General features: G+C 38.1%; 1 protein-coding gene across 12 annotated transcripts in view; it reads right to left on the bottom strand.

Moving 5' to 3' along the window:
* CASK (calcium/calmodulin dependent serine protein kinase) overlaps positions 1–22,692 on the bottom strand; it is a 359,502-nt gene that overhangs the window by 203,989 nt on the left and 132,821 nt on the right. For all 12 annotated transcript variants that reach the window (XM_073901909.1, XM_073901907.1, XM_073901913.1 and 9 more), the window contains exon 3: positions 22,554–22,659. In XM_073901909.1, coding sequence (XP_073758010.1) covers positions 22,554–22,659 — 106 coding nt within the window. The remainder of the gene's footprint in view (positions 1–22,553; positions 22,660–22,692) is intronic.

Here is a 22,692-nt window from a genome sequence, read left to right as displayed (position 1 = left end):
ACATACATATACTCATTCATTCATTCATTTTCTCTTTCTCATGCATGTGTGCGTACACACACACACACACACACACACACACACACACACACACACACTTACTTTCTCTTTCAGCTAGGGCTCTGAAAGAAAAGGAAAAAAAGGAGAGGAAGGGGCCTCCAGACAGAATCATGATGAGTCACATTAGGGAATTTTTGGAACTGAAAATTTAATGAAAAGACTTGCTTTAGGTCAGTAACTAATGGCAGTTGGGACTAGAATCTCAGCTTCTTGATTCTTGGCCCCCTGTATTAACTCCATGTTTTCTGCTCATCTTTCTGAAGGAGGTGGTTATACTTTTCCCTTCCCCTAACATGGACTTACATACATCGTGGAGAGCATAATGATAGGCTATTACTTCAAGGGGCTTTTTTAATTACTGCAAATCCTCACAAGTGAAGGGAATCTCTCCTGTGCTTTCCTTTCAAGTGACCAGGAGACAGGGTTTCACGGTGCTACGTAGGAACTACCTTTCCAAGCTAGCATTGTTTTTTTTTTTTTAATTTTTTTATTGTTATGTTAATCACCATATATTACATCATTAGTTTTTGATGCAGTGTTCCATGATTCATTGTTTGTTCATAACACCCAGTGCACCATGCAAAACGTGCCCTCCTCAATACCCATCACCAGGCTAACCCATCCCCCCACCCCCCTACCCTCTAGAACCCTCAGTTTTTCAGAGTCCATCATCTCTCATGGTTCGTCTCCCCCTCTGACATACTCCCCTTTTCTTCCTCTCCTGTTATCTTCTTCTTTTCCTTTTTTCTTAAAATATGTTGCGTTATTTGTTTCAGAAGTACAGATCTGTGATTCAACAGTCTTGCACAATTCACAGCGCTCACCGTAGCACATACCCTCCCCAATGTCTATCACCCAGCCATCCCATCCCTCCCACCCCCAACCACTCCAGTAACACTCAGTTTGTTTCCTGAGATTAAGAATTCCTCATATCAGTGAGGTCATGTGATACATGTCTTTCTCTGATTGACTTATTTCACTCAGCATAACACCCTCCAGTTCCATCCACGTCGTTGCAAATGGCAAGATCTCATTCCTTTTGATGGCTGCATAATATTCCATTGTGTATATATACCACAACTTCTTTATCCATTCATCTGTCGATGGTCAAGCTAGCATTGTTTTTGTTGTCAACTCAAGGCCTATAGAGTTCACCTAAGACGTTGGTTACTGTGTGGCCCCAGTAATGTCTGCACAGGGCAAAGCATCCAAAGGTCAAGAGGTCCTTCAACTCTCTTTTCTACCCTCCCCTCCCCCCTGCAAATCTGTTAACTTCATTAATTCTAAAAAAATAATTACTGCTGCAAATACCTTACACGTAGTTTTTTATCTACTGGATGTTAGTTCAGCTTGTTTAAACATGTTTTGCTTTTTTTTTTTTTTTTTTTTTAAGTTTCTTAGACCTCGATCTAGTCCTAACTTACCTTTGCAAGTAAGAGCTGGGAAAGTATCCCTGCCACTCAAAACCAACTCAATCCTAATCTTCATATCAGTTTACTTTCGGTCCTGCATAAGTTCTTATAACTCTGGTGTGGGTGACTATCTATGTATGAGTCTTCTGAAGTCTTTCTAGTTCTTCTTTTGGCCTCTTCTCTCTAGAAATACAGTTCTCTCTCTCGTTCCTCAAAGTCTTGTCTTCATGAAGAGGCAGGGTCCTCAGTGCAGACCCTGCCACCCGATAGGAAAGCTGTTGGCCTAGAGGAGGCAGCACACCTTCAAAAGATGGAGATAGGAAGCTCACAATATGTTCCTTCTGGCCTTTTGTGGAATTCAAAAATTCAGGGTCATTCTTGGACAGTTCTTCTTCTGACCTGTTCTCTGTTTCCGCCTCGCAGAACACCTAAAGAACTGTATATAATCATGCCAGACTCTGATGTGGTTGGTCTTGGAGATGAGAAAGGGGGGGCTAATCTGGAAAATGATCTCATCTTGAATAACCAGACCACAGAGTAAAAAAAAAATAATCACACAGTTAATTACTGATTTTCTGTTTTCCTTTTACTGCCATTTGCACTCTGAAATCAAACTAGCTGGTCTAATTCTTACTTCTAGGCAAGTTCCAAGCTAACATGAAAATGTTAATGTTGGTACTTATAAAACTACAGATGTATAGATATAAATGAAAAGAGGTATAAGAGGCATAAGAATGGGTATCTGCCCAAGATTGGATTGCTCCAACTCAGCAAGAAAAATGGAACCATTACCGTGTCCTCACGAGAAGATTCCATCTGCCCATGAATTATTTCTAAATTTCAAATGTGGTAAGAAAAAAAAAAGAGGGAGTTCTTGAATGTTCAAATAACATCATGGCCAATTTGCAAACAGCAACAAAACTCTGCATATGGACAAATAAAAGTCAGCAGTTAACTAGACTGATCCTTTGAGTATTACAGGAAGACACAGATACCTAAATTTATTATCCTCATAGATGAGGATTTTCACATTAGTCACCCCTCTGGGATAAGATCTTGAAGGTTCCTGTTAAATACAGAGATGTTAATAGTTAATAGCAAAGATTTACCGAGCATTTAATGGCACACCAAGTGCTATTTTAAGTGCTTTACATGTAATCACTTATTTAATCCTCATAGCAACACAAGGAGACAGGTACTATTTTGCAGATGAGGAAATTGAGGCTTAAGACAAATGTCACATAACTTGTCCAAGGTCCTATGGTTAGAAAGTAGCAGAGCCAGGATTTGAACCTAAGCAACCTGGCTCCAGAATCCTGAGCTCTTAACTTCTAATCTCGAGGCTCGACAATAAATAGAATTTATGACAGTGAAGGTAATGGTTGAGACTTTCTAGAGCTTTGATTATCAGAGTACTTTCACATTTCATTTTGTTCTCACAAGTTGGTAGGTTGAAACTGAGGGGCCAAGCGTTGAGGTGGGCCCTGTCCTGATGGTAATGACCCCTCAACTCCATCTCTAGCCCAGATTCTTCTCCTGGGGGCCTTACTCTTACGGGCAGCTGTGTACTGGCCTCCTACAGGCAGGTGTCCCACAATCACCACACACTCAAATGATCCAAAAGTTAATTAGTAATTTTCTTCCCCAAACCTTCTGTTTATCTGAAGGGAATAGACTTTCTTCAACTTGTGGAAGTTTGGGGCTGTTATCTGAGTAAGGCCTCTCCTCTTCATCATTCCTTCTATGTTCTACAGAGTTCCTGTTTATGTATATTGCATATTCTCGCTATGGCCTACAGGAGTCTTAGCTTCTCTTTCATACTTATCATCTCGAACTGTGCTTTGTTCTATACTGGTTCCTCAATACGGTCTTTCAACTTAGCCATGCTGATTCCCAAGACAGACACATAGTGCACACACATGCTCTCTTAAGGGTTTTACAACATTTACGAAATAGAACAAACAGCCTCTTGTTCTGTGGATGTTACCCCTTCCTTTTATCTTTTTGAGGACTTTGAAGTCCCTTTCAGATTCTTCTATTATTTCCATTTCCTTTAGACCCAATTTCCTATCTGTTGAGTTTGTTTCAGGATGTTTTTCCCTGTGTGCTTTGAAATTTTCATTTGAACATTAATCTTAAGTGAGGGTTTCTTGGGTTATTTTTTTTCCTTCTGTCCCCCTTTAGCTAGCTACCTAGCCTTCTATGGTGGCTACAGCTTTTCTCAGCCACTGTTTGAGGCTGAGGGGCTCTGTCCCACCCCTGGATTTCATACAGTGAGCCAGACTCCAGTTCCCTTCCCTCGGGGGCCCTTGGTCCCTATTACAATGAAGAAGTTGAACTCCAAATCCCATCTTGCCTGGAATTATTTATGGACCCTCTATTACATTTTTCGTACTGAGTGTAAAGGGTCTCTAATGCACAAATCTGATTATATTATTGCCTTGGTAAAATTACTTCACTGTCTCCATCACCTATAGAATAAAATTTAAAGTCCAGTCAAACATCACCTCCTCAGAAATGGCTCCTGGGAACACCCTGTCCTCAGCACTCTCTATCCCTGATCTGGTCCTTGTTATTCACAGCCCTCGCATCACTACTTGCTATTGTTACTGCATTTTTATTTGTCAGTGTGTCTCTTCCACTAGAATCTAAGTTTTATGTAGGCATGGATTTTGAATTACTCACGGTTAAATCCTGAGCACCTAGAACAGTGTCTGGCACATTGTAGATATTCAATAAATACTTGTGAATGGAAGAATTAAAATCTTTAACAAGGCATCAAAAGCCCTAGATGTGGGGCGCCTGACTGGCTCAGTCGGAAAAGCATGTGACTTTTCATCTCGGGGTCGTGAGTTCGAGCCCCACGTTGGATATAGAGATGACTTAAATTAACAAACACACAAAACAAACTTAAAAAAACAAAACAACAACAACAAAAAAACAGCCCTAGATGTATCAGCGCAAGGAGGAGTGAGGGCACTAGAGCCAAACAGCCTAGGATGGAATCCTGGCTGCCGCATAGCAGCTTTATGACCTTGAACAAGTCACCACCTCCTAAGCTGCAGTTTTCTCATCTATAAAATGGGCATAGTGCCTAATTTTAGTGGGTTATTGAGAGGAAGTGAGAGATAATAAGAAAGTATAAAACATGGGATGTAGTTATATCACTGGTGGTTTTTATTGTTACAAGCTTGAACTTATCTGTGGTCATTCTCTCATCCTGCTCCTTGTTCCAAAGTAACAGCCCACTATTATTAATAGTGTCCCAACCATACAGACTGACATGCATTTCTGGCCATTCCACATGTTCTTTGCCCTGCTTGTAATGCTTACCTCCTTTCCCACTAACAGTCAATTTGCCTTCCATACTCTCTTCAGCTCTCCCACCTAGAACCCCAGCCCAAGCATGGAAACAGCAGGGAGCTTGTATTTGCCCCTGGATGGACATGGAACAGATCCCTGATTCAAGAGGAGGTTATCTGGGGCACCTGGCTGGCTCGGTTGGTAGAGCACATGACTCTTGACCTCAGGGTGGTGAGTTTGAGCCTCATGTTGGGTGTACAGATTACTTAAAAATAAAATCTTGAAAAAAAAAAAAACCCCAACCACACAAAAGGAGGTTATCCATAGAGGGGTCAGGTCAACAACTTAGGATACTCAGGGTTCTAGAAAAGAGGGAGACAGAAAAATCAGATAAATTCATTCACTCATTCATTCGCACTGTCTGTCTGTCTGCCTGGAATGAAGTAAGAGAAGCGAAAGAAATAACTTGGACTTGAAGGTCATGCAGATTTGGATACTGGGGAGCCTGTCTGGGGACTATATGCAAGCCCTTGAATAAACAGGGAAAGCTGCTCTTTCCTGAGTAAAGTAGATGCAAAGCCCCAAGGGATGAAGGAAGCAGTGACCTTGGTTCCTGAGGTCTTTCTTTCTAGTTCTTAGGAAGACTTGGCTGCATTCTGTTTTCTTTCTTAAAAGTTCATGAGGCTTCTGTATCTTGACATCTTTAATACTTTCATCTAGTTTCACACCTGCCATTACCACTTGGTCATCCTTCAAGCCTCTATGAAGGCCCCTCTCCCTTCCTTCCTCTCTCCCTCCCTTCTCATTATAATTGTTTCCATGCTTATCCATCTCTGTCCTGTTTTTCTAGCTATGTCTCACAGGTAGTAGTCATTAAGGGACAAAATTACTAAATGGATAAAGTTGGTGGCAGAGTTAGGACAACAGTACAGGCCTCTCCACTTGTCTTGTAACACTTCACTCACTCTCTCCCTCACTAAGGAGATGAGCTACCACGTAGAGGTACCAAATGGGAGCAAAGAGATACAGAGAGAGAGCAAAGAGGGAGCACGTCTAAGAACTGAGCCAGAACGGGAGCTCTGCCTGGCAGGAGTGTGGGATACCGGCTGAGGAATAAGGGAATTTAGTGAAGGACGAGATGAAGATGTGCCCAAACTTCATTTCCCCGCAATATTGTTCTTGATACAGTCTCTTTACCTGGCTTCTCTGACACCTTGCTGTCATGACCTTCCTTCCATCTCTTCAGCTATTCCTACTCTGTCTTATTTGTTAGCTATTCCTCCTGTTCTGCAACCTTTCAAATTTGGGAGACCCTCTGTCCTCAAGTCCTATTTTCTTCTCCCTGTCTCTATACTCTCCTAACCCATCTACGTAGTGACTATCCCCAAGCCTCCAGATCTCTTTCTGTGCTCCTAAACCACACATTCCACTTGGCCTTTAGCAACTTCACTCAGATGTCTCACAGAAACTTCCAACTCCACATGTCCAAAATGTATTTCACCATCTAATTCCAGGCACCATCATATATCAGGTGCTCAAGCCAGCAACCAGAGTCAAATTTGTCTCCTGCTTCCTTACTTCCTTTATCCAATCATCAAATCCTGTCCATTCTAATTCCTAAATATCTTCAGGTTCCATTCATTCTCTTTCATCTCTATTGATACTGATCTATCCTAGCCATCAATGTTCATGAGAGATCACTGTAATGGTCTCCTAGTTCTCCCCACATCCAAATCCAACCCTACAGCAGAGAATCCACCTGTAGCCAGAGAATGCTTAAAAAAAGACGTCTGATCATATAAGTTCGCTTGTGATGGCATCCACAACTTTAAAATCCAAAATCCTTGCCACGTCTTAAAAAGGCCCATCAAGATTTTGCTCCTATTTCTGTGAACCTCTTGAGCCCTCAATAATGTGCACAAGAAATATGAAGGATATCTTCGAGACAAGCAATACTTCCTAGAGTCTAGCAAAAAGAACAAATGCTAATATTCAAAGACACTGCCTAATGACTCAAGTCAACAGTTGGTGGAAGGGCAAATGACTTTATGTCTACTACGGAGTATTACAAATTCCCTTGGGCCCAGTCACCTCACAATGATATGGAATCCACTGTAGTTAACAGCATTCTGGTCAAGTCCACAGATACAGAAAAGGGCCATACAAACAAATCAGAATTTATCTACAATTTATCTACAACTCTCTTGGTCCAGATTTATGCACGGTTTTAGAATGAAATGTCGTATTAGTTAGTAAATACCTGAGAGATGAGATTAGTTCTTTAGATCACAATTTAAAATTAAGGTCTAACTCTCATACAATGCTGGTGGGAATGCAAAGTAGTACAACATCTATAGAAGGAATATGACATTAGCCATAGTATGAAATGACATACGCACAAGGTTATTAATGTAACAGAAGGCAGCTGGAAATGATCTAAATGTCCATTAGTAGGGGACTGGCTTAACAAACTAGTCTATATCCATAATGGAGTATTAAGCAGGTATAAACAGAAATGAAGATGCCTACATACTTCTATGGAGAGATCCTTGGTGTTTTCATATTGTTAAATTAAAAATAATCAAGGTTTACAAGAGCATATGTGAGAGTGTGTAAGAAGGGGAGGCAGTATAAAAACGTAATATATACGTATTTTCTCATATTTTCAAACAGAGATAAATAAAACTAACCAAAATGACCTCGTTTTAATTTTAAGAAATAATTTCCTTGAAGGTAGGAAGTGAATGGGGACAGGGATGCAAGCCAGACCTTTCTGAATGAACCTTATTCACAAGTTTGACTTCGTAATCATGTAAATGTTTTTCATAATCTAAAAACAAAATTAAATCATGACAAAAAAAGAGGCAATTCCTAAAATTAAAAACAAACTAATGCTGATATCTGAATAAGATCAGTAGAGTGTATCAATGTCAATATCCTGGTTGTGATATTATACTAGTTTTGCAAAATGTTAATGTTGGGAGAAACTGGGCAACCTCTACAAGGATCTCTCTGCATTATTTCTTATAGCTACACGTGAAGCTACAATTCTCTCAATAAAAACTTTAATTAAAAAAAACGGAACTGATATAAACAAACCTATCTCTACAACCAGCTTGTCACACAACCACAAAGAGTTATTTAAATGACTTTAAACCCCAGTGCTTGTGATTGTGCATCCCTAGTGGGATATGCCATAAGGATGAAAAGAAGGGCAAAGAAATCCTATCTGCATTCAGTAGTCTTACTTTTATTGTATCTTTAAATCAGTAGGATGAAGCAAATAAGTATGTTAATGTGGTAAGGAACCCAGATTTTCAGAGAAAAGATGTACAAACAGAAAATTTAAAGAAGAAGAAGAAGATAGCAGGAGGGGAAAAATGAAGGGGGGTAAGTCGGAGGGGGAGACGAACCATGAGAGACGATGGGCTCTGAAAAACAAACTGAGGGTTCTAGAGGGGAGGGGGGTGGGGGGATGGGTTAGCCTGGTGATGGGTATTAAAGAGGGCACGTTCTGCGTGGAGCACTGGGTGTTATCCACAAACAATGAATCATGGAACACTATATCAAAAACTAATGATGTAATGTATGGTGATTAACATAAATAACAATAAAAAATAAAAAAAAGAAAATTTAAAAAGTTAAGTAAAAACTCTTTTTTTCCTCACTTAAAAAAAAACCAACGTTACATTCTGGGAAAACTTTTGAAAGGAGAAAGTATAGAGTAATGAAGCCTTGTGTACCCATTACCCTGCTCCAGCAACTGACAACTTCCTAGCTAATCTTGTTTAACCTATACTTCAAATCCAGTACCCACTGCTCACCCCTCACCTGATTCTGAGGCAGATCCCAGACATTAATATCACCTTATGCATAAATATTTCAGTACTTTTCTCCACAAAGTAAGGACGCTGTAAAATGACTGCAATAACAAAATTATGTTAAAAAGCAAAAATTCCTTATATCTAGTAAATGGCTCATAAATAAAAATCTGCAATTATTACCTTAAACTGGAAATAATGATATAAACTTGTGGTTTTGTTTTTGTTTAGTTTTGATCGAAGAAAACTTTTTAGTTTAGAATGATTTTTTTGAAGATTTTATTTATTTGAGACAGAGAGTGAGAGAGAGCATGAGCTAGGGAAGGGGCAGAGGGAGAGGGAGAAGTAGACTCCCCGCTGAGCAGGGAGCTCGGTGTGGGGCTGGATTCCAGGATCCTAAGATCATGACCTGAGCCGAAGGCAGACGCTTAACCGACTGAGCCACCCAGGCGCCCCTAGAGTAATTTTAAGATTTATATAAAAAGGGCAAAGATAGTACAGAGCTCCTGTATGCCTCTCACCCAACTTCCCCTAATGTTATAACATCTTAGGTAACTATAGTACATTTGCCGAAACTAAGAGGGTAACACTGGTACATTATTGTCAATTCAACTCTAAACTGTAGGTGGACTTCAGTTTGTTGACTAATGTACTTTGTTCTGGGATCCCATGCAGGACAGACAGCACAATGCATTTTGTTATTAAGCCTCCTTAGTTTTTTTCTCTTGTCTGTGACAATTTTTCATTCTTGTTTTTCATGACCTCAACTGCTTAAAAAAAGGGGGGCACTGGCCAGGTGTTTTGTAGAATGTCCCTCAATTTTGATTTGTGTTAAGGTTTTTTGTTTTGTTTTTTTTTTTCCATTTTTCGATGGGGGTTGTAGATTTTGGGGAAGGATATCAGAGAGGCGAAGTGTCCTTCTCCTCATATCACCTCAGGGGACACGTGATATCTACGTGACTTATCACTGGTGATGTTAACTTGATTCCCTGAATAAGGGGAAGGGGGTCAGCCAGTTCTCTTCACTATCAAGCTGCTATGTTCTCCTTTCCATCCTCTGTTCTTTGAAAGTGAGTCACCAAGTCCAGCCCACACTGAAGGAAGGATGGGGGTTATCTTCATCTCCTGGAGGGGGAGGGGGGAGTACCTACATACATTGTTTGGAATTCTGTAAGGAAGATTTGTTCCTTCCCTCCCATTGTTAATTTATTCAATAATTTATGTATATCAGTATGGATATATATGTATTTTATACTCTGGGTTATAATCCAATACTATGTTATTTTGTTGCCCAAATTGTTCCAGGTTTGGCCACTGGGAGTTCCTTCAGGTTGGCTCCTGTGACCCTTTGACATTACTTTTTTTTTTTTTTTTTTTTTGAGCCCTTCCTTCCTTTCAGACACTATAAAATGCTCCAGGCTCATCTTGTATTTTCTCTGCCCCAGTCCTAGGAGTCATCATTTCTCCAAGGAGCCCTGGCTCTTCTAACAGAGAATGATATTTAGAAATGAAGATCTCTCTCTCTCTCAAATAAAGAAATAAAATCTTAAAAAAAAAAAGAAATGAAGTTCTGGGTGTGGGTGTGCTCATTACTACTGCGCTTTTCACTACTTCTAGACCCTCTCAGGGGACAGAGCCAGGAAATGCATGTGTGTACTAACCCATGCACAGGTATCCATCTTCACTCTTGCTTATTTGTAACTTCTTTCTCTGACAGAATGTAAATTTCTGCATATTTAAAAAATCAACACATAAAAAATCCAATACCACAGGCAAAATTAAATGGGGAAAATATTTGCAAATATACGAAAAGGGTAAATATCCTTAGTAAATACCAGAATTCTTACAAAATGGCAAAAAACTAAAGAAAGTGAATGGATGAAAAGAAATGGGTCAGCATACTTTAAAAAATATTTGACCACAATAGTAACAAAACAAATGCCAATTAAACCAAAACATCATTTTGACTTATCAAAATGTCAACATGGATGCTGTCATCTATCACTGGTTTGAATATAAATTTTAGGTGCAATCTGTATGGAGAATGATAAGATACTATGTCAAAGAAGTTTTAACTGTATTGCTGACATTTGCTAGGTGATGTCTCCCATTGAAGACAAGAAAAAAGTGTGATAAAAAACTTCCTGGAAGCATCAAAGTACTAACCAAATTGTCAGGAATGTTGACTAGAATCTGGGAGAGAATGGGAACTCAAGAGAGGTATCAAGAATCATAGTCCTGGGGCGCCTGGGTGGCTCAGTTGGTTAAGCGACTGCCTTCGGCTCGGGTCATGATCCTGAAGTCCCGGGATCGAGTCCCACATCGGGCTCCCTGCTCAGCGGGGAGTCTTCCTTCTCCCTCTGACCCTCTTCCCTCTCGTGCTCTCTATCTCTCATTCTCTCTCTCTCAAATAAAATAAAATCTTAAAAAAAAAAAAGAATCATAGTCCTTCTTGCCCTGGGGACATCTATTTACAAAGAAGATCTTTAAGGGCAAAGAGGTCAGAATTCAGAGGAATCTCATAAATTACTCTTCAACCTTAAGCTAAAACCCTGAAGAGCTAGGGGTGAACCAGAAATAATCAGCCCCTTCACATACGTGCAATCTGGCTTGATCTCCAAGTGGTTTTAAAAATCTAAGCCTTAAACCTTAAGATGGTTCCAAAGTGCTAGTGCCTGAAGGTGCCTAGTAGCAGCAAATGAAAGTCCTCTCTGGGGGGAAAAAAAGCATCATTCTAGGCCAGTAATTTCTGGAATAATTTCCAACAGAGAGTCAAAATGAATCTGGTACATGAAGGGTAAAAGATCTCGATGAAGAACCAGCAAAAAATGATAGACAATAAAGACAAACCCACAGGGACTTATGTTGAGATTATCCAGCACAGATTATCAAATAATGAAGCTCATTATGTCCCAGAACATAAAAGCTGAGCTTGAATTTTTTGTTTTGCAAGAAAATGAAAATAATGAAAAGTAATATAGATTTTCAAAAGAAAAACAAGCAAAATACAGAAAAGAAGGGAGAAGATGTAGAACATACCAGAAGGTACAGCTATGTGTATGCTTAACTGGGGTCACAAAGGTGATGAGAGGAAGAAAGGGACAGAGGCAATATTTAAAGTGATAATGGCTGAAAATTTTCCATAACGACAAATAGTATCAGTACACTGATTCAAGAGAAGGCAGGACTAAGACACCCACCCACATATCCACAAACGAAAGATAAAGAAAACATTTTTTAATAACCTGTGAAATAGAGATCATTCTTAGATTAGTGACAGACTGCTACCTGAATTCTCAACATCAATGGAAGCCGGAAGACAGCAGAATGATATCTAATGGAAAGAAAATGCCGACCTAGAATTCTCTACTCAGTGAATATCCTTCAAGACTGAAGGGGATAGAAGGAAATTCTGAAACTAATAAAAATGGACAGTTTGCACCCAGCAGACTGACACAGGGAAAATGAATCCAGATAAAACCTTAGAGATGCTGAAAGAATAATGAACAAAGAAAGGACAAGTGCGGAGTAATGTAAAAACATGTAGCTTATGTATTCAGGCACACAATGTAAATACATGAAAACAATAGCCTGTAAGTCAAAGGAGGGGCATTACATCAAATTCATGTGTTCTACAGTGCTTGTACTATTCAGGAAGACAATCATGGTATCAATATTAGAGCACGATGCATCAGGGAGTTGTGCTGTAATTCTTAAGGTACACACGAAGATAACAGAAAAGAATACTTAAATTTCCAAATTAATAGAGAGAAACAGAATGATAAAACATATTGAATTGACCCAAATAAGTCAGGGAAGGCAAAGAAAAGAAATACATAATAGGTGGTACAATAGAAAGCACATAAGAATACCACAGACATAAATCAACTATCCCCAAATATCATTAAGTGTCAATGTACTAAATGCTCCAATTAAAAGACAAAGATAGGGCGTCTAGAATAAGAAAAATTATATGCTTTTAAATAAGAGACACATCTAAAACCTACAGGTACAAAAATGTTGAAACTTAAAAGGGAGGAAACAACCCCTAGAAAATTAAACCCAAAGTAGAAGGACAAAAATAACAACAAACAGAAATTACTGAAACAGAACATAAATACGCAATGAAAAGGATTAACAAAGCTAAAAGTCATCGTTTAAAAGACCGATAAGGGCGCCTGGGTGGCTCAGTTGGTTAAGCGACTGCCTTCGGCTCAGGTCACGATCCTGGAGTCCCGGGATCGAGTCCCGCATCGGGCTCCCTGCTCAGCGGGGAGTCTGCTTCTCCCTCTGACCCTCTCCCCTCTCATGCTCTCTCTCTATCTCATTCTCTCTCTCAAATAAATAAATAAAATCCTTAAAAAAAAAAAAGACCGATAAAACTGGCAAATATCTAGCAAGGCTGAGAAGGAAAAAGAAAAGGCACAAATTACGAAAGAATGGAAAAGATCCTGCAGAGATATTATGAACCAATTTGTGCCAAAACTGCTTAAAAAGTTTCAATAAAATGCACTCATCCCTAGCAAAATACAATTCACCCAAAGTGAGGGTAATAAATAGAAAACCAAATATTCCTATAAATATTGAAGGAATTCAATCAGAAATGAAAACTCTTCTCACAAAAAAGTCTGGCCTGAACGGGTCTATAGGTAAGTTCTACCAATCATAAAGAAAACAAAACAAGCAAAACCAGAGAACACTCCCCAACTCATTTTTTGAGGTTAGGACAATCTAGATACAAAGACCTGGTATGGACAGTGTAAGAAAATTATAGTATAATCTTTCTATAAATATAGATACAAAAAGTCTAAGACACATAACAAACCAAATCTAGCAATACATAAAAGGGAATATAAGGATTATACATCACGACCAAGTTTGGTTAGCCAAAGAATCAATGAAATTCACTGCATTAACAGATCAAAGGAGTCGTATGATCATTTTGACATATGCAGTAAAAAAGCATTTGATAAAATTCGCCATCCATTCATGCTTAGCAAACTCTAAGATCAGAAATAAAGATAACTGCTATCATCATTGTTCTGAATGTTTAATCCATTGCAGTAAAGGCCAGAAAAAGAAATATGTATAAGAATGGAAAAGGAATAAACAAAATCCTCCTCATACACAGATGATATGATCAGGTATGCAGAAAATCCAAGTGATTCTATGGATAAATTACTGGGGTTGATATGGCTTGATGAATAGAAAGGAATATAAAGTCAATACAAGGAAACAGGGAAAGAGAAAGGAGATGAGAGAGACAAATCTACCTTTAAAAACAAATACCTAAGAATAATTCTAACGAAAGATGTATACAACCTCTGCAGAGAAAAGCATAAAACGTTATTGAATGAAATCAAAGATCTAAATAAATGGGAAGACAGACACCATGTTCATGAACTGGAAGACTCAATATTGTAACCATGTCAATTATTCTCAAGCTGTTATAAAGATTTGATACAGTAACTGAAGGGAAAATCCCAACAGGGGTGTATGTGTGTGTGTACACTGATAAGCTGTTTCTAAAATGTATATGGAAAATGTGGAGAAGTACATCTCTCAAGAACCGGCTGAAAAAGAACAAGGTAAAAGGCCCTGATCTACTGGTTACCAGAACTTAGTAAGATAACCAACATGCTCTTGGCACAATGCCAGGCAAATATACTATTGGACCAGAACAGAACCTGGGAACAATCACACACATATAGATGCTTGATTTATGGCAAAAGTGGTACTGCAGAGCAGTCTTTTCAGTAATTGTGCTGAGATTGCTGAATATCTACATGGAAAGAAATGAAATTGGACTGCTACCTCACAGCACACTTCAAATTAATTTCAGATGGATGATAAAGCATAGGAGGATATCTTCATAATCTCAGAGTAGTAAATAGTCCTTAGACAAAACCCAAAAACAGTAACCATAAAAGAAAAAACTGATAAATTAGACTGTATCAAAATCACAAACTTCTGCTAATCTAAAGGTACCCTAGGAAGAATGAAGAGATATGTCACGGAGTGGCAATTAGGGAAGAATAATCAGGAGAAATCACAATGAGATTCTACTACACACCAACTGGCAAAAATTAAAAATTCTGACAATGCCAAGTATCAGCAAGGGTATGCAGCATAGGCAATAAGTAATCATGAGAATAAAAGGAGGGTGCTGTTAATAAGGACTAACAACAGGTTTTTAAACAGGGGCAGTGCCAGGAAAACCAGGACTTGAATTACCTTAGAGAGGCAAATATCATTGGTAAAGGGTCGGTTTATACATCTACTTTAGAAAATAAGCTTGGGGGGGCGCCTGGGTGGCTCAGTTGTTGAGCATCTGCCTTCGGCTCAGGTCATGATCCCAGGGTCCTGGGATCGAGCCCCGCCTCGGGCTCCCTACTCCGCGGGAAGCCTGCTTCTCCCTCTTCCACTCCCCCTGCTTGTGTTCCCTCTCTTGCTGTGTCTCTCTCTGTCAAATAAATAAATAAAATCTTTAAAAAAAAAAAAAAGGAAAGAAAAGAAAATAAGCTTGGTATGATCTTGGAAAACTGAAGTTGTATAAACTCTAAAACCTATCAATTCCACTCCCAGGTTTATGCCCAGGATATATGTACAAGCTCGTTTACAACAGCACTGTTCCAAATAACCCAAATCTGAAAACAACCCAAATACATACTCACATTAAAATGAGTAGTTAAATTGCGAATGTTTGTTCGCTGCAATACTATACAGCCATAAAATGAAGGAACACAAAGCAACCTGGATCAATCTCACAGACCAAAAAGGAGTAAATGCTGTATGACTTCATTTAAAGATTTTAAAAGATAACACTGAAATTCTACTACTCAGGGGTACTGTATGGATGGTATAGACATGAAAGCATGGAGGCGAGGTCTAGAGTAAAGGTAATTCTGAGAGAGGAAGGGGACTGTGGTTAAGAGTATTATAGGCAGTGGTTATATTTCTTGATCTGGGTTGTTGGTACATGGTTGTTCAGTTTACCGTAATTCCTTAAGCTGTAGAGTTCCATGTATGAATTTTTCTAAATGTAACAGTTTGTATAAAAAAAGGTTACATCTATGTGTGATGTAGGTGTTCCTTTGTATTCATGCACTCTTTCACCCAGTAATCCTATTTCTAAAAACTTACTTTGAGGAAATAAAGCGATCACGGGGTGTGAACAAGTAATTATGTACAAGAATATTATTAATCATAACATTACTTCTAATGGGGAAAACAGAGTAAATGTCCAACTATAAGGAAATCATTAAATATGGCACATGCATATAGTTGAGGTATTTTAATTAGACTACTGTATCTAAAAAAACATTGAACGGTATAGCAAAATGCTTAAAATTAGTAAGTAAAAAGAATCGGGAAACAAAACTGCATATATAAAATGAGTGTAATTATGATCATGAATATAAGTAGAAGAAAATGTTCACTGTGATTAACTTTTACAAGTGGTATGATTTTTGTCATTATAATTTTCCACAATTTCTAAATTTCTATGAAGTATGTGTACTGTGAAGATTATTTACACTAGAAACTACTTACAATTTTTATCTTTAAATGAACTTCTTTTAAAAAATGGAAAATTACCTGAATTTTATTTTGTGTGTATATAAACTTATTTCAAAATTTTTAGTGGTTGAAGATCAGCCTTTACATACAAAAAAATTTACCAGAGTGACAACTTCAAATTCATCTCAAAGATAAGTATACATCAGAATGTAGTTTGTTTTCTAATGGAGCATTCAAAGGTTAAAATTTATTCTACACTGTAGCATCTCAATCTAGGGCTTGTTTTATACAAAAATTGGGACACCTACATTTTTCTGTTAATAGATGTCAAAATGATACAGTAATTACAGTTAAAAGTACTCTGCAATTTTCTTTATAGGTAATTATATTTTGTTTGCAGATCCTGGAGTTTATCAACTTAAAACCCTTCCATTTATCTCTTTTTTTGTGCAGAAAAGAGTTAAGATAGCAGGCCTAAGGTTTTGAAGGGCTTGGAAGGCCTATCTACCTAGTTTGCTCTTGATTGGCATCTGGCAACTTGGACGGGTTCCTCCTGTCCTAACTGAAAAGCATGGCTCACTGTGTCTACACTGTTTGTGCAAACAATATGATTTATCCAGAACACCTGCTTTCTCTTGGGGAGGCTGGAAGATGGTACGTGCCAGGCAGAGGGTGCCTACATGACCAGCTCCCAATAAATAACCTGGGTGCTGAGTCTCTAATGAGCTTCCCTGGTTGGCAACATTTCACATGTGTTATCACAACTGGTTGCTGGTAGAAGACCCTTGGAAGCTTGTGGCTGGCTGCCCCTGGACTTCAACTCATATACCTTTTCTCTTCGCTGGTTTTGCTTTATAGAATCTTTGAGCTGCAATAAATCACAGTTGTGACTACAACTAGATGCTGAGTCCTAGGAGTCCTCTTAGTCAATCATCAAACCTGGGGGTGCATCTTGGGGACCCCCGACACATAGTTCTTAAAGCTAAACATTTAATATAGTGAAGTTAGCTAAGCGAAATGTTTAATTTTTTTTAAAAAGTTTATGATAATAGAAGTTTTTTTCTTTCAACTAGTATTTATCAAAGGTCTTTGCAGGCACCCAGCTACATCCTCTCATGTATCTTATTGCATTACCTTAAGTATCAAGTTTCTGATGTTTACTCGGACCAAACGATATTTTCCAACCATTTCCTATTATCCAGCACTTAAGTAGGCATTTGATAAATGTGATGAATGAATGAATAGCAATTTTTATCATTACACATAAAAACAAAAAATCAAAATAAATCAGACTAGCTATAAAAATATGTACAGATCTTCATATAATTTTTAAACGCCACAGTCCAGACTTTTCTTGCTTGATATGAAACAAATATACTTTCCTTTCCTTGGCAAGTTAGCTAGTAAGTAGAAATCGATTCTACTCTATCAGCATAAATGAATTCCACAAATATTCCCTTCCCCAAGCTTACACATCAGACCAAAAAGAAAAAGAAATAAAATTAAAAAAAATAAAAGAGCTATCAGTCTATCTCTTTGTGAGCTTCAAAAATACAAGCTGCTAATATTATTTTAAAAGATACAAACTATTGTTTTCATGTCAGATGTATTTTAAATCCATATTTAATTACTACAAAAGTCTCCCTGTGGTATATGTAATCATTCTATAATAAGGTAATTAAAATTCCTTGGCCAGCCAATTTAGGATTTACAGCTTAACTCAAGTATCTAAAGACAAGCCTTAACTAAAGACAAGCCCGAATGTGTTACTTAGAAATAATCATTTAATTTAAGTGGGGGTGACACAACGCAGCTCCATCTTCAAAACCGAACCTGTATTTTTAAATATGTTTCAGCAAACTACTGCACACAAGTCCAAATTTAAGTGTAATCCCAAAGCAATGGATCCCAAAGCAATGGGTCTAGTGCAAACACATGCAAATTTCTAACAAACTACTGTGTGTGTTGGGGGAAAATGACAACATAGTCTCTAAATAGTAATGCCCCTACTTTAAAGGTCAATCATCTCTTGACGTCCCACTTTGGGACTCACAGTTGTTGAAACTGAGTATCTAGGGGTGGTGCCTGGGTACAAGCTTGTTTGACAAGCTCGCCTCAGGATTTTTCAATGTTAAATTTTGAAAACTACTGCTTTAATCTTTTCTGGCTCTAAAACTCTACTTCTGTGAGTGTCTGTATTTGAATATGCTTTAAACTTAAAACTATTTGTAATTAAATGGGTATCAACTAGTTGGATGGGTTTTCTAACATAATAAGCAACCTGATCGGGCCATATAATTTCATGACTCTGGCTTAAGGGGAAAAAAAGGAGAGTTGGTTATAACAGTCTGTGGCAAAGGCAGATGTGGATACCTATTAAGAAAGTCATGGATTTCTTTTTCTTCATCAAAATTATCAGAGCTGTTTCCAAGTAGCCAAAAGTTGCAAAGTCAACTGACCTTATTTTATTTGTTTTCCCTTTGTCTACTCTGTATTGGCGGCAGGTCAGAAAACTGTGGAAAGGGTCCAGATAACCCATCAGCTGAGCAACGAGCCCCTGAATTACATCTATTGCCAGAAATATGGAACTAATTCTGGAGCAGCTTTGTCTACATTGCAGCTGTAGAGACAATCTCTTACCTAGCCAGTAGGTGGAGGCACACACAAACTTACTTTGCTTTGCTCTTTGAGCCATAGGACCTTAAATCTTCTAGTAAATTGGTCTTTTGTTTATTCATTTGTTTTAAACCCAGGAGATCAAAGAGAACACAAAAAAGTGAACAAGGACAACTGTTGAGGTGAATTTATAAAAAACGATACAAAAGAACAATTTTAAATTTCTATTTTGTTCCTGGCCCTTTTGAGAAATAACTAAGTTATTTTAACTGTGAATTCATAATCCACTTCCAGATCCCCAGAGCTAATAAAATAATTCTAAATTTAGAAATAGATCTTTTAAAAATTCATGTTCAACAATCATGTTCAATTAGGGAAAAACTGAACATCAACCGAATGTGACCTAATACTAAAGAATGATTGTTGATTTTGCAAGGTATGATTATACTATTATGCACTGGTATCTATCTATATCTATACCTTAAGTCCTTCTTTATAAACCCAAACAGGGAATATTTATAGGTGAAATGGTATCGCTTTAGAAATCACCAGGAAAAAAAGAAAAGGTAACAGTAAAGGACACACAGAACAAGAATGGCAAAATGCTGATAACTGTTGAAGTTCAGTGACAGCTGCACTGAGGTTCACACTATTCTTTTTATCTGAAATTTTCCAAAACAAAAAGTTCAGAAAATTAAATTATAAAGCCACGTTCTTGTGATTTGGGTTAACACTGAGATTAGGTGACCAGTAGATATGCAACTTTAATGAAGTCTTATCTCCATATATAGCCACTGAAGAATTATTTCAATGACAAATGACTCACACAAAAAATTAGCTCTATAAAATCTCATATAATTTAACAGGAGAGACTATAACTTGCTAAATCCCCTGGAAACAATACCTTCCAGTTGTAGAGCGCTTCACCATTTTACAAAGTGAATTCACATCTAGTTCTGATAATCTTATTAAGATTTTAAAGGTAAAAAAAAAAAACAGCCTTGGCTCAGAGAAGCTAGAAGACATGGCCAAAGTCACATAATCAGTAAAAGTGATGGAGCTGGGATAGTAACTCAAGTTTTAGAACACCAAAGATCATCTCTCTACTGTACTGTCACTTAGACCCCTTTGAAACAAATAGCAAACATGATGAAATTTAGGTGAATCTTAAAATTTTGCTTTCTGTGCTCATTACTTGAGAGTATATGATAAAACTGTGTTTTTTTTTTTTCTCAGCGAATAAAAATACAGACGAAAACAGGTTTCTTGAATAAAGAATAAAATTATAAATCAGAGAAAGTTATTAAAAAAGAATTATAACATCTTAAAATTGGAAGGGACACTAGAGGCCCTCTCTAGTCCAAAATTAAGCCCTTATCTTTAGCCTCCTTGGATGGGTCCAGCTTGAGTGCAAGCATTTCTAGTGAGGAACTGCATACTCTGTGAGACAGCCTGTTTCATTCACTGACTTAGTCTAATCGCTACAGGGGCTTTCCTTGCTTAGAGGTGGAATCTACCTGCTGCTTGTTGATTCCAGTTACAGCCCCTGACCCTACACTGGACAAACATATAATCCTCTTACATATGACACCCTTTTAAATAACTGAAGACTTTCAGTATGTTTTACCACAGCCTTTGTTCTGAGGACTCTCTTGGCAGAAAAAGAAAACCAATGGATTCTTGAGTAACTAAAGCTTCCCAGTCTTTTCAACAGCTCTTCCATGGTCTTCAAACTGGGACTTGGGGAATCTCTGGGAGTACCCAAAGTCCTTCCAGGAGATAGGAGAATTAGGATCTTTTGAAGGCAATCAGTGTCCATTTCTTCACTTGCCATAATTTGATCTGTTTGAAAACAAGTCTATGGTCTGGTGAGTTTCCTTTTACATCTCCACTCATACGAGCCCATCTCAAAAGACGAACCGCTCACCCGTCCTGAAAAGCCTGCCTAGCTTCAGACAACTAGGGGATGCAAAGCTCCTGAGAGAGAAACACTTGAGAGCAAAACAGAGCTTCAGAAAGAAAGAGGAGAGCCACTTTATTTCATCCAGATAATATATGCATGGCAAAGCCTTATCTATTTTAGAATTAAAATCAATAGTAAGATGACTGTCACAGGGATGTCTATTAACACTTTAATTTTGTTTGAAAAATGAAGGCAGATTTTTCTCTGACAGTGAGTCTGATTTGGCTGACTGGCTTGACAATGATGACTAGCTCTGCCATTTAGGTCACATAGCAGACATTTTCCATAAATTGAATGAGATAAAGGTGCTGATCTACCGTTCAGAGGAAAATATATTTAAAAGAATACACAGACCACTAAAAATGATAGCCTCACAATAGAAGTTTTTATATATCAACTCAAAAGTATGTGAGGAGGTACATGGTTTTCAAAATTCTTTTAGCAGGTATGTCAACAAAAATTTTGAAGGCTGTGACTCTAGGGCAAAATTTACAGGCTCTTTCCCACTCTGGTTATTGCCTTTGGGAAGCGTACCAGTGTCCTGCTTACTATGAACACTCTAGGGAGAAGGGGTAGTATACAATACGGTGGGAGTCTCAGCTTGGTTCTAAATACTATATATTTTTAATTAATGTAGCCAAAGGTCCCATTTAAAGCTGCTGCAGCAACTACCTTTCAAAACATTTACATCTTTTTCACATAAGCAGTTACAACTAAGCTTATAGTGATCCTGTACTTATATAACTGAAGGAGTTTGTATTCACTGGTCTTAAATTTCATCTTTGTTTCAGCTCCTTTGCTACAAACTTGTAAAATATTTTAAAAATTTGATCTAGATATTCAATGTATTAGCTAGCCCTCCATGGCGGGGGGGGGGGCAGCATCTTACACGGCTCCCAAGGATGACCAGTATCTCCTTGGTGTTCACACCCTTGTGTAATCCTCTCCCCTTATGTGTGGGCTGGATCTGGGGACTTACTTCTAACTAACAGAATATGGTAGAAGTGATGGTGTATGATTTCTGAAATTAGGTTACAAGACTGACTTCCATATGGAGAGGCCCGGTGACAAGGAACCCAGGGAAGCCTAGGCCAATGGCTCATGAGGAACTAAGGCTCTCAGTCCAATAGGCTGCTGCCAACAACCATGTGAGTGAGCTTGGAAGCAAATCCATCCCCAGTGGAGTCTTAAAATGACTCCAGTCCTGGCCAATGCCTTGATTACCACCTTGTGAGAGACCCTAATCAAAGTCATGGAAGAAAATTTTGGAAAGAATAGGATGCCATCCCATAAGACTTTATACAGTCTCTTTGGACACAATCATCCAATTAGCTACAAACTACCCAGTTATACTATCCTTAGCTCACATTTCTCCATCTTATGACAAAAATTATATGGCAAACATGTCAAGTGCCTTATTAAAATCAAACACACTGTTATCTACAGAATTTCCTTAATATGCCAATGTGGTAATTATACCAAAATAGGAAGTCAAGTCTGTTATTACTTGTTTTTAGTTGCCAGAGAGGCTTGCTACATGGAGACCTCTACTCCCAACCCAGTCTTCTTCAATAAGACGCCTATGGTCAGAATTTTATATTTTGGGGCCTGTTATTCATCTGAACTCTTTCTCTCTACAGCCTCTTCTCTGAAGTATACTAAAAACGAAGGTAACTAAATATGCCCAACTTTTGCTTCCTTAGCCATTGTGAACCTTAAGATGAGATAATCCTTTTATTCTTGTTACCTTTCTTAAACAGATGAGCTCACAACTACTGTTACATTTTAGAAGTGTTAGCATTATCCCAAACCAGCACTGCTTAAAACTTTAACCCTTAAGAAAATAAAATGTACACTCACAATTCAAAAACCATGTAAAGCATTCCATCTGAGCTATATGTCTCCAATAACTCTACAATGTGGGGATGTTTCAGCATATGACAGATACTGGCTTCCCGCTTTAGATCTGCAAAACAAACACAGGACATACTTTGTTAGG

Source organism: Callorhinus ursinus, unplaced genomic scaffold (genome assembly GCF_003265705.2).
Source record: "Callorhinus ursinus isolate GAN/ISIS: 27379988/994484 unplaced genomic scaffold, GSC_fseal_2.0 scaffold16, whole genome shotgun sequence".
NCBI classification, from domain to species: domain Eukaryota; kingdom Metazoa; phylum Chordata; class Mammalia; order Carnivora; family Otariidae; genus Callorhinus; species Callorhinus ursinus.
The sequence above is the reverse complement of the archived record's forward strand: the minus strand, read 5'-3'. Positions and strand labels throughout refer to the sequence as shown.